General features: G+C 41.2%; 1 protein-coding gene across 2 annotated transcripts in view; it reads right to left on the bottom strand.

Annotated features, from left to right (window-relative positions):
- Positions 1-13,304, bottom strand: part of LRRC40 (leucine rich repeat containing 40) — a 33,916-nt gene that overhangs the window by 5,492 nt on the left and 15,120 nt on the right. For both annotated transcript variants that reach the window (XM_030571834.1, XM_030571835.1), the window contains exons 9-13: positions 12,302-12,347; positions 9,588-9,696; positions 7,825-7,932; positions 5,195-5,305; positions 2,342-2,419 (exon numbers count right to left, since the gene is read on the bottom strand). In XM_030571834.1, coding sequence (XP_030427694.1) covers positions 2,342-2,419; positions 5,195-5,305; positions 7,825-7,932; positions 9,588-9,696; positions 12,302-12,347 — 452 coding nt within the window. The remainder of the gene's footprint in view (positions 1-2,341; positions 2,420-5,194; positions 5,306-7,824; positions 7,933-9,587; positions 9,697-12,301; positions 12,348-13,304) is intronic.

Genomic DNA, 13,304 nt, shown 5'->3' with positions numbered 1-13,304 from the left:
TAGACACCATGTTTATGGTCCATGGCACAAAGAAATTAAGTAGAAGCTTCATTACTTGTAATCATCCAGCATTTTATCCACCCACTGCTCCCTTAACGTGACAGCTGACTAATGCAGCTCTGAAATACTACTGCACCACACAATTTAAAAACGTTTCAGAAATACTGATTTAGAAACTATTTATAGATTCTGCTAAATACTAACAGCTGTATTTCTAGCATAATGCATAGCACCAAGTGATTTGGCAAAAAAACTAAATCAGCCCCCCATTTTCATGGTTTGTTTTCATTAAGACACAGGCAAGATTTGGTTCCAAAAAAGAGTGTTTTCCTTTTAAATATTAATACAGGAAGAACCTTCAATACTGCTTAAAACAAAACAGATCTTCACTTAGTTATTAAAAAAAAACCCAAAAAAACGCAATTAACACAATCCTGTGTTAAACAGAATGTGCATTGATTGTCTTAGCGGAAAGAAAATTACTTCTACCCCAAAGAATTCTATTAATTTTTTTCTTGTTGGAAAAACACTAAGATGTTACAGCTCTAATCAGAGTTCACAATGGGGTGGAGTTTTTTGGGCGGTGGGAGGGGCGCCTCTCTTTCTTCCCACTCACAGTTTTTATTCTGCTCTTTTAATGGCAACATTTTCAAGAGTCTTGCTGCAGCCAGGGTGGCCAGAGACAAGGGGAGTGCTTTGGGAGAGACTGTGTTTTAAAAAACTTTAAGCATAGCTTTTGAGAGGCAGAGGCAGGCTCGATTGGAGCAATAGAGCCAGCCACACTGGGTTTAGCCACATGTATTGCTGCCTGGAGGAAGGAATCACTAGCGAAGGCAGGAGGGGCCTGCCATTCTCTGCAGCATCCAAATGAGATGGGAATTAGAAAGAATAAATATCAATCAGAATATATTTAAATCTCTGTTATAAATACATAACTAGCTCTGATTATTACTAAACAACAACTATGCCTCAGGAAACCAGTGACATATATTGCTCCCTGCAAGCACCAGACATTTGCTGCAGCAATCAGTTCTTTGAAAAATAAGTACCATATGGTGCATGCAGAAGAGTGTATGCCGATAAATCCCATTGTGCTCTGTTAACTATTTTTAAAGTTTGGCCCCATTGGCACCAGCAAAGGCAGAGAAAGCTACCATCTCGATGAATCACAGCCTGGTACTGGGTATGTATCTGCTACTGAAGAAAGTTCCCTTATCTACTGTTCACATAGTGGCCTGATCCAGCGAAGTGCTGACTTTGATACATTCAAGCAAACTGACACACAGTTTCAATGAAAAAACCTGGCACAGGCACAAGGGAAAACTTATATTTTCTTGTAAAACTGATCCTTTTTTAAATGGGCTGAAAATTATATGAAACTAACCAGCACTGAGCAATGCCATTTGCAAAAGGAAGAAAGGAATCAAAATCCATACTTTCACACATTGTTTCTTGCCAAACAGACGACAAGCTAGGCAGGAGTTTGTATTTACACTTTGGTAAGAAGCAGTTTGCCCTGAAAAGTTCTGCTTGGCAATGGTGCCAAATGTTCAAGCCTGCTCCAAATCATGATAAAGTAGTTTCTTCCTAAAACCATGAGCCACCACTAACTAAAAGTGGGAGATGCAAGCTCATTACAAGTCAAGAAAGTGAAAGGCTTTGGTCGATAGCCCAGGTCGGTAAACCCTTTATCGCTGGTAAAATATGAAGAGTGAAATTCTGGCCCTATTGAATTCAATGTCAAAACCTCCATTGACTTCAGTAGGGCCAGGATTTTCCAAGAAATGCCTAAGATGGAAACAGGATGAAGCCAGTGACCTGCAGGAAACCCTCAAAAATACCCACAGATACCCTTTTAAAAAAAAAAAAAAAAAAAAAAAAAGAAATCACAAATACAGAGTATTTTTCCCATCAGGTGTCCCCCTCCCAGCATCAGTGACAGAATATTCCTGTGTTAATTATCAGCAGATGGAACCAAAGTACACTTGCACCTGCTTAATAAGACATGCAGTGCAACCCAGTTCTTTGGTTAACATATTTGCAGAATGCTTTGAACATTTAAAGTACTTACTGAGGCTGGGAAAGCAGGAAAAAGGTGTTTTTCTCTTGAAAAAAGAACGAAACAAGGTAACTAACATCTCAAGTTATTCTCCATTGTTTTCATTAGTTGATTTGGAAACAAAACTTCTTTACTAGCAGAATCAGAACCCTAATATGAACAGTAGTATTGAGAAGTATTCTCCTGTGCACACTGCTTCAAACACACAAACGGGATTACCACATGGTGGTCTTTGCCTCATTCTCATTATATGTTAATAGGTCTATCTGCAAGGTTACTTACCTATTGAAGCAAAGATTTATTATTTGCAGTCTTATCAGTGCTTCCATTTCCTCAGGTAAAGATGTCAAAAAGTTATTTCTGAATTGTAGACAAAGAAAAGCAGCATTTACTAACCTTTAGCAAATTGAAGGGTTTCCAGAAAGCAAAATTTGCTAGTCTGTCCTTGAGCTGATGTTACTAACATGCTAAACTAGTCAACTGTTTCATGGGTATGCCCAAACCACAGTTAGTGCAGATGGGCATCGAAATCATTGTTTTCTTTAGCATTTGGTTTTTGCCAGTCGGAGAACAGATTTTATCATCAAGACATACCCAAACATTTTGTAATGTGGCATCACTTTTATTTGACAATAACTTTCAGTATGTATGGAGTAGGAATTAAGTAAATCAAATCTTTAATTAAGTCGCTGCCATAATTTCAATATTGCATTTATATAGCACTGTAATGTGTACCCAGCATTGTACCATGGTCAGAGTGACATACAAAAGATCCACCCAAGGAGCTTATGGACTAAAACAACATGTAGTTACAGTTGAGAACATTTCAGTCAAAGTGTGCAAAGAGCTGGCATCCCCCACCCTACTTCTAACACAGAACATAGGTACAACTATGTTGCCCAAACCCACCCTTTTTCTTAAAAGGTTTTCAGGAGCTGCTTAAATGAGAAGAGAAAGGGGGCTCGAGGAGATGGAATGGGCCATTTCACATACAGTACCCAAGAAAGGGGGACTAATCACTGAGAGTCATTAAATGTTGCAGTCTTAGACTAAACAAATCTGCCCTCACTCCCTTCCTGGAGCACTCAGCCTCGTTCCCTCCCCATCAACCACCTCACATGGTCTTACCCATCCCTGCAACTTGCAGCCTAACTCTTCCTCCCACTTCTCCCTCTTCAGCAGCACATAAATTCAAACAAGCCGGCTTAAATGTAACTAAAACAATGCAAGCTGCTGTGCCTGGCTCCTTTTCACTTTGCACTATACCCTGGTAATAATTGCCAATGACAATTCCACCACCTTGAATGAACACCCTGAGAAGTTATGAAGATTATTGTCATTCAGATGAATACATATAAGGAGCCTACTGGATGTTACTGAAGATACTACAAATATAGTTGCCCAAGGACACACTCCAAGCTTATTAATCTCTACTCCTGATGGAATTCTCTGCCAAAAAAATAAAAATTCTGCACCAAAAAAAAAAAAAAAATTACACACACTATATTTTAAAATTCTGCAAATTGTATTTGTCAATAAATAAATGTGGCTCCAGCATGGCAGTGGGAAGCACAGGCAACTGGCTGCATTGAGGTGGGAGATCACCCTGAATCTCCACTTCCCCTGGTACAGAGACTTGGCAGGGAGGCTGCACCTGACCCTGACACCGTGCAAGGGTTGGGCCTGCCCCAGAAACATCCCAGAGCCCAGCCTCTCTGCACCAGGTGCAGACAGGCAGGCTCAGCCCAGCAGGAGCCAAGAGTGGAGGGGCTTAGTATGGGGGGATCCAGGTGTGGGGTCAGGTTTCTGTGTGGGAGATCTGGATGCACAGGGGCTTGTTGGAAGAAGGGGTTCTGGGTGCAGGGGCAATGGCACTCTGCAAGGGATCCAGGTGAAGGTGGTTGGGGCTCAGCAAGGGGGTCTGGGTGTGAGAAGATGGGACTCGGTGGGGGGGCAGTGTCGGGGGGGGGGAATCTGTGTGCTGGGGGTCCAGGTGCAGCTCGTTGAGGCTCAGTGGGCTGGATGTGGGGGGCTTGTCAGGGGGGTCCAGGTGTAGGGGGGCAGGGCTTGTCAGGCTGAGGGTTCGATGGGCCTGCTTAACGGGGAAGCCCCAGCTGCTGCCCAGGGAACACCGCATGCTGGTCTCTCACTTCCCCCTGTGATTTCCCTATCATCTTTTCTTCCCCATCTCACCTCCCTCCCCCCAATACCTCATGCCTCATCCTCCCGCCCTCACTCCAGGGGTGCTGGAACAATTTGTATAGTGGGGGTGCTGAGAGCCATTGAACCAAGCCATTGAACCAAGCCATCAAACTTGTATATAATGGAAACCACTTCAAGATAGCACCCAGCACCTCTAGTTCCAGCACCTGTGCCTCACTCCCACATTCCCCTCCCCTTGCCCTATTCAACCCCCCTACACTTCCCCACTGCCTCTTCCCCTCCACCCTTCACCCCCCTTCCTTCATTTTCCCCACCCCACCATGGGCACTCACTGTTGCACAGAGAAGAGGAAGGTTCCTCGAGAGGAGAAGCTCGACTGGCACTAGGACCCAGGAGGCAGCCTCCTTCAGCTGGGCAGCTCTGCGCTTGCAGAAATGGGGGAAGGAGGGCCAGTGGCATGTAACCCTGTGTTCCCCAACGCCTCGCCTCTGTTGGGGGGGTTCTGTCAATACCCTGCCAAAATTGTGCCCACAGTCGTGCCCCCATGCAGCTCCCATTTGCTTCCCCACTGTTTTCTGCAGAGGTGTTTTCTGCGGGCACACAGTCCCGCAGAATTGTCCCAGGAGTAATTCTCAGAGAGCATAACTGCCTGGCACTGCTGTCATAACTGCCCTTAAGGCTCTTTTCTCAGAGTCACTTAAACTCCATGACAGCCTTTACAACTCTGATGCAGAGCATTGCAGTCAGTTCATGACTTATTTACTTAGGGCTTGTCCACTTGATCAGTTTTCAATTGTTAGCTCTAGGCCACCTGATCACCATCCAACTCCAAGCCTGCCAACTGTTCAACCATCATAGAAACAATTAGGAAAATGAAAGATTATTTCAGTACTGCAATACTGTACCAACGGATGGTTTAAAATGGCATTAAAAGAAATTACTCTAAAAGGAATCCAGCAAAACATCACAAACCTGATATCCAAGTGTGTCAATTTATGAAGTGTACAGAGCTCCAAGGAAATGGAAGAGAGTTTATTGAAGCCAAGATTCACATCACAGACAGATTCTTTCAGCTCCACAATCCTGCAACCCATTACAAATAAAGTGTATTACATGAGTAAAACATCTCCCTTTTTATTGTGTAATTTATAAAAACCAGCTTCCTTGTTATGGGACTTTCATTTACAAGTCAGGTATTTTCTGTGCTCTTTGGGATTTCAGTGGCCATGTTGGCAGGAAGAAAATAATGGGAGATGCACTTATGAAAGCTGACTGTCCTTGAGGCTTATATTTTAATGCCATGACAAAAGCTCACACTTAACTTTCTAAGGTTGCCCTCAGTCAGCAAACAAAGTATTTCAGAAAGCTATGGCAAAAACGAACTGGACTTTCACTGTTAACTTCCACATTGTAAATTCTGTTTTACTAAAAAGGCACCAAAGAGTCACTCTTCTTATTAGCCACAATGAAATGCAATCACTTGTTTCAATATTGAAATTAAATTCCAGTCTTTCATTTCCATTTCATTGTATCACTATTGTGAAGTACAGAGAACATTGTATTTATTGCTCTGGTAAGCAGTGTACTGAGATAATTTTGAGACACTTCGATGTGAACTATTTGGAAGTTCATGAAGTTAATTGAAATCCCTCAGATTAAGGCCTTATTTTAACCAATGCGGTAGGTAATTAACACGCAGAGTACTCATCTCTCCAAATTGTGATTTTTCCTGAAATTCCTTCCTGTCAAGCAGCTATTCATATACGCGGTTCACCTACACCTTCCTTCCCCAGTCTTTAATACAGTGACTAAACAAATGGAGCTGTTTACACACACACTGGTTTAATAAACTGATTTTTCTATAGAATTCTAGGAATACACTTGCATTGAAGAGATATTTTCATTTACGAAATAACACAAAATGGCTGTCGCTCTCTGTTGTATTTGTTTCTGTTCAGTGCCTAGTACAATGGAGTCCTGGTCCATTATAAGGGCTGCTGGGCACTATTACAATACAAATAAATAACAGGTCTATGTCTAGACATGCAGGCATATATGATTATTACCTATTTATATTACAATGTTGCTTAGAGACCCCCGTTAGGATCACAACCTTATTGAGCTAGGGCTGTACAAACATATGAAGAGATGGTCTTTTCCCAGAAGAGTTTATAAGCATTTATGCAGGGCTCAATTCTACAGCTTCTAATCAAGTGAGACTCCCATTTAAGATAATACAATTTTTGTTTGAATAAGGACTGCAAGATCAAAACTGTGGTATGGATGCAAAATACCGTATAACCGCAAGAAACTAGCTAACATATAGAAACAAGAGTGAATGTTATTTCGTTCACGTGTGTGTGTCTCTAAGCACTGCAGCTTATATACTCTGCTTGTCAGAACACAAGGATGGGGGGTTCCTTTTACCAGATATTTTCTATTTTACTGTAGCCCCTAGAGGCCCTAATCAGGATTGTGGCTCCTCCTTCCCCTGGGTGGGCTCTCTTTCTGACTCTTCATCTCTGCCTCACTGCTGGTGGCTTGGCAGTTCTGATCCGTGGCTCCTAGCTTGAGCCACAAGGCTATTGTGCCAGATAGGGGAGTCAATTTCAGTAGCTCTCAGCCCCCCCCGTTCAGCATCGGAATCCCTCCTGAAAACTCACTTCTTTCTTGAGGCCCACAAATAGTAACTCATGTTGTAAAGAAGATATCACTGTGCTATTAAATAAATTAGAATTAAGCACATTCCTGTGTTGTCTATTTAATCTGTAAGCTCCTTGGGGCAGGGATCATGTCTTCCTTTTTACCTAGTACAGCACACTCTTAAGTGCTTTACAAATAAAAGACTGTGTTGTTCCCACTAAAGTTATTGCAACACTTTCCATGGACTTCCATTGAGGTAGAATGAAGTCCAATAATATCTGAAGCTACAGTACTAGGGGCTTTATGCTTGGAGAGTCTACCAGACTATCACTGATGGGGGAAAATGTTGAAATTATCTATGCTTGCAGGAAACACTAAACTGAAGTACCTGCAAAAGTTGCATTTTAAGTTGGACCTCATCTATAGCAAACAGCTGTCAGCTCTCAAAGCAGTGGATCCACACAAATTATTTCTTTGGATAGGAAAAAGTGAACCACTTTGTGATGAGAACAATGAACAATCCTACAGATTCACCAAACCGGTCAACTGGCTGTACTGTATTTTTATTATGTGAGGTGTCAATGATGTATCCCCTCATTTGTTTCAACAACTCTTAGCAAAGCAAAAAAATAAAAACACACACACACATTCATGCATGTGTGTAATGAAAGTATTACTCAGCCATCTCTTCTCCTAGCTAAGCTTCTTTCACTTACAATTAGCATCTATGTAAGATAGCTGCACACTACTCAGAATAAGCAAAGTCCTTTTAAAGAAAAGGTGCAATTGTTTTATTCATAGCATCATAACATAAAATACATCTTGGTAGAAATTAAGATATGGAATAAATATTCTTGGCAGCAAGGTTAAAAACACAATGTTTTAATATATTGCTGATTGACCAGGAGAGAAAAGAATCATTAGGATGTGGAACAACATCTACTAAGAAGTAGCTATACCTTTTTGGAATTTCATTCAGCTGATTCTTGCTGAAGTTTACAGTAGTGACAGAATTGCTTCCGACTGCATTAAATATTTCATCAGGAATCACAGCTGCTCGTTTCTCACTAAACAAAAAGCATCTTATTTAGCAGAGTAACATGAACATGTCAATCATTCTCTGTTCATTAACTGGACATTCTTCCTCTTTTAGAAAGATAATCAGCAGAAAAATTTACTGAAATGTGGATGTTTTTTAATTCCTCTTAACCAGAAGGCTATCAGAACATGGTGCCATGGTATCTCGTGCATAGGCAATTTTATCACCTCATGCTGTGATCCTGATCTGTTGTCAGATCTTAGAAGATGCACAGTCTTGGGCAAAATCAATACCTCAAACATGTAAGTGCCAGAGGAAAAGATGCTGGGTCTACATAGGTGTCACTCTTACCTCAGAGCCAATGCCCCAGTATAGTGCCACAGGTTCCCTGATGCTGGAGTGCTCATCTTTCAGATGAGAAATAAAGCTGAATTTCTGAACATTTGTGGTAATTAAAGATCTCGTGGCACTGTTCATTAGAGAAAGGGCATTAACCCTATTGTTCTGGTCCTATTCCAGCGCCAATAATTACATTGTGCACAGACTCTGCAGTTTCAAGTGGATGTGGTATTTTTTTTCCACTTCTTGACCTAACCTTTGAAGCATTGCTTACATTTCAAAAGTAGTTGAAGAGATTCCTTACAAACCACAAAGGGGTTTTGGAAGGGTAATTTCTTAATGTTTCTAAAACTCTTGAGATCTGATAAAAGGTGCTAAAAGTGTCTGATGCATTAACTTTTCAGTGAGCTTTAAAGAAACTCTGCCATGCTTGTTACAGGGCACACAAAATAAAAAGATACAGAAGCAATACCAGGATGTGCAAGAGTCTAGGATCTCTGCATGTCTGGTATGCACCATATAGGGCTGGTCAGAAAACCAGAATTCTTCCTTGCAAAAATGTTAGAGGTTTTGGAATTTATTTTCATTCCCAGTTGGAAAGAAAATGAAACCTTCTGAATTTTTCACAAAAAAAAACCTGTGTGCAAGAGAGACAGACAGACACACAGACACACACCAAAATAGACAAGAAAGTGGTGGTTAGGGCCCTTACCTGGGATGTGGGAGATGGAGGTTCAAGTCCTGCCTGGTTTGGAGCAGGGACTTGAACTGTGGTCTCCGAGGGTATGTCTACACTGCAATTAAAACTCCATAGCTGGCCTGTGCCAGCTGACTCAGTCTCACAAGACTTGGGCTAAAGGGCTGTTTAATTGAAGTGTAGATGTCCATGCTCTGGCTGGAGACTGGTCCCTAGGACCCTGCAAGGTGGGAGAGTTCCAGAACTCAGGCTGCAGCTTGAGCCAAAAACGTCTACACCATAATTAAACAGCCCTGCAGCCTGAGCGCCATGAGCCTGTCAGCTGACATGAGCCAACCATGGGTGTTTAATTGCAGTGTAGATATCCCACACATCCTAGATGTGTGTCCTAATCACTGGGCAGTTCTGGATGAGTGCCTGGCTCTCTGGCTGTCTTGACCCAAGAAATCTTCTTGATGAAATTTTTGTCCAAACTGATACATTTCCACAACGTTTCAGTTTTGATAAAACAATGTTTTTTTTACAGAAAAATGTTTCATCAAAATATTTTGACCAGCTCTAGCACTGAGAGTCTGAAAACAAAGGAAAATGTAAAACAAGAAAGGATTCTTATAGTTCTAGAAATAGATAGCCTTTGTGACACATACCTATATTCTAATACTTTTAATGCAGTTATGGCATGAATGTTAATCCTTGACTCACTTGGAAGAGTCATGGCTGTCACAGGAGACCCCTCATTTGGGCTAGTTATATCATCTAGAGAAAACATAACCATACATGTAAAAAACAGCATTTAATAGATGTTAATATTTGTATAAGCACACATGTAGTACCCTCTCTCTAGATTTCCTACTGTTTGTTATCTGTCATCTTGAGGAATATGGTGTCAGTGGTTAGAGAACAGTCTGGAATATATCTCTTTAGTAAATCCAGAGGATTAAAGAATCCAAATCTATAACTGTGCGTGTATGGAGCTGCAGCAACAGGCTTTAAGACACCATGTACCCATGGGTTAGTATAAGAATCCGTCAGAAAGTACAACTATATTCTAAGCCTAGTTTCCACTAAGAAAGGAAACTATACAGACTAAGCAGGACTTACGAAAAAATGTATGAGAGCAGATAAAGATTAACATAAGAATGGCTCTACTGGGTCAAACCAAAGGTCCATCTAGCCCTGAATAGTATCTTCTGACAGTGGCCAGTGCCAGGTGCCCCAGAGGCAATGAGCAGGTAATCATCCAGTGATCCATCCTGTCGCTCACTCCCAGCTTCTGGCAAACAGAGGCTAGGGACACCATTCCTGGCCATCATGGCTAATAGCCATTGCTGGACCTATCCTCCATTAATTTATCTAGTTCTTTTTTGAACTCTGTTATTGTCTTCACAACATCCTCTGCAAGGAGTTCCAAGTGTTGACTGTGCGTTGTGTGAACAAAAACTTTCTTTTATTTCTTTTAAACCTGCTGCCTATTCATTTCATTTGGTGACCCCTAGTTCCTATGTTATGAGAAGTAGTAAACAACACTTCCTTATCTACTTTCTCTACACCAGTCATGATTTTATAGATCTCAATCATCTCTCCCCTTAGCTGTCTCTTTTCCAAGCTGAAAAATCCCAGTCTTATCACTCTCTCCTCATACGGAAGCCATTCCATACCCCTAATCATTTTTGCTGCCCTTTTCTGAACCTTTTCAAATTCCAATATATCTTATTTGAGATGGGGCAACCACACCTGCACACAGTATTTAAGATGTGGGCATACCAGGGATTTATACAGAGGCAACACGATATTTTCTGTCCTATTATCTATCCCTTTCTTAATTATCCCCAGCTTTTTTGAGTGCCGCTGCATGCTGAGTGGATGTTTTCAGAGAACTATGCACAATGACTCTAAGATCTCTTTCTTAAGTGGTAACAGCTAATTTAGACCCATCATTTTATATGTATAGTTGGGATTATGCTTTCCAGTGTGCATTACTTTGCATTTCGTCTGCCATTTTGTTGCCCAGTCACGCAGTTCTGAGAGACCCTTTTGCAGCTCTTCGCAGTCTGCCCGGGTCTTAACTATCTTTAGTAATTTCGTATAATCTGCAAATTTTGCCACCTCACTGTTTACCCCTTTTTCCCCGATCATTTATGAATATGTTGAATAGATTAGTCCCAGAACAGATCCCTGGGGGACACCACTATTTATCTCTCTCCATTCTGAAAGCTGACCATTCATACCTACCCTTTGTTTCCTATCTTTTAACACGTCCAGTCATGCATTTACTATAGAGGGGTCAAAAACAACAACATGTATTATTTTTCAAGCCAAATTTCTATGAAACAGGACTGCTGCAGTCTTCAGTTTATCTAGCTCTCAGACCTCATAATAACAGGTGCAATATCTAGATAGATATTGCAATAAGTGTAAGTATAACTAACTTTATCATCTACAGCATAGCATCTCTATATAAACTGAGTCTGATAAACTACCTATACCCATACTCACTTTACCCAGTTAGTGCTAGGATTTAATTTTTCAGGACAATATCGAAGAACCTGACATTTCAAAAGCCATGTGCAACCCTGTACAAGGCACTAAACTGATTAATACTGCCATCTTCTGGTGCAAAGAGATACACATTATAAAAAGGAATAAAACAACCATACATAGTCAGTGAAAGGTATTATACTAGAAGGAAAAATAGTCCTGACTATGTGCATTCAAACAGCTATGCTCAGGCTATAAGCTACCAAGGCCCCTTCTATATTAAATGGAGAAAGTTTCTCTAAATTCCTAAGTGTATGAGGGGATATATACACACACACACACACACACACCCCTATTTACCATTTAAATAAAAACTAGATAATTTAATCTGTTTTCAGGCATACTACCATATTTTTTTCCATTAGCTTTATAACAGAGACATTTAAATGAAAGATCCTGAGAAACAAGTTAGAAAGGTTCATGGTGCACATTTTCTCTCTCGAAAAGAGCAGAAACAAGCACAGGCAGTGGGGTGGCTAGGGCTAGAGAGGGCTCAGTTCCCATCCCTCCCAATCTATTTTCTTATTTTTCACTTAGGTGCCTTTGGAAATTTTATCCACGGTCTTTCATACTATTACATCACTTTTTGATTCTCCTATCCAGAGAAGTAGAGGCTAGATTCAAATGTAGCATCTATGTCTTCCAAGATCAAATCAGTTGTGGAAAAAGAGCACCGCTAATCATATTAGGAGAACTGGACAAGATAACCAGGGCAACTGTTCTAACTTCTAATGCATTTAAAGCCACAACAGATTAATTAATTAATTTAAATAAATAAAGCAAAGAGTCTCCTCGTTCAACATATTGCAAAGTAATACCATACCTTGGATTTTGCTTCTCAGATACTTCAGGAGTTCTTGGGTGCCTTTCTAAAAATGCAGAGAAAACACAAGATAAAAGCACTTGTCAATCAGTATTTCTGAAATTTTATTAGAAACAATGGATGAAAAGGGTCAGTATTGTAGGGAAAGCTCATAGCACTGCATGTTATTATGGTTGCATGACACGTCCCACTATAAGATCAAGTTTTCAGTTGATTATCAATTTTGCCAAAAACTTTAACCATTGGGGCTGAAGATTTCCATGTCTGGTATCTGCCTCAGGCTAATTTTTTGGGGGGGAAATGTCAATCATTTCCAAGAATGAAGTCAGAGAAAACCACATTGTTTTGCCAATGTTAAAAAATTATGGTAACCTTTTCTTTAAAAAGCTCTAATGCCTCCATGCTTTGGAGCAAAGACTTGAAATTTGGCAGGGGGTGGGCCTTTGGATGTTCCTGCGAACATCCACCCAGATTCAGCTAAATGTAAAAAGCCCTTGAAAATAATCTCGGTTTATACACGCTCAGTAGAGAGTTCCTCACAGAGTGATCAGTTCAGTTTTCTGTAAGCTCGTCCCCACAAAGTGACTGGGCATGTTTCTGCCTGCCTCAGGATACGGGGTGAAGCCAGATTTTTCCTGTAATTGCCATCTCTGGCTGCTGCAGGGTTAGGAAATGTAGGCTGTACTTGAAGTGCTCTCAGTCATCTCCCTGCTGACACTGAGGCAGCATGGAGAAGGGAACCTAACTGGAATGCAGAGGGGACAAGAGCTGGACTAGCGGCAGGGAAAGGATGGGACAAGGAGCCTAGTGAGATTGGGACTGGAGAGGAGGGGAAGAGAGAAACTGTGACTAGGAGTTGAGAGAGGATGGAGACTGGGATTCAAAGTCCAAGGGAAGCTGGGACTGGTTGAGCAAGGAGACCGGGATTGGGAGCCGGTGATGGAGGAGACTTGGACTGAAAGGTGCTGAGGGGAAAAATTTGTACCAGAATGTATATCACTGA

This window comes from Gopherus evgoodei, chromosome 8 (assembly GCF_007399415.2).
Source record: "Gopherus evgoodei ecotype Sinaloan lineage chromosome 8, rGopEvg1_v1.p, whole genome shotgun sequence".
Taxonomy (NCBI): Eukaryota; Metazoa; Chordata; order Testudines; family Testudinidae; genus Gopherus; species Gopherus evgoodei.
The sequence above is the reverse complement of the archived record's forward strand: the minus strand, read 5'-3'. Positions and strand labels throughout refer to the sequence as shown.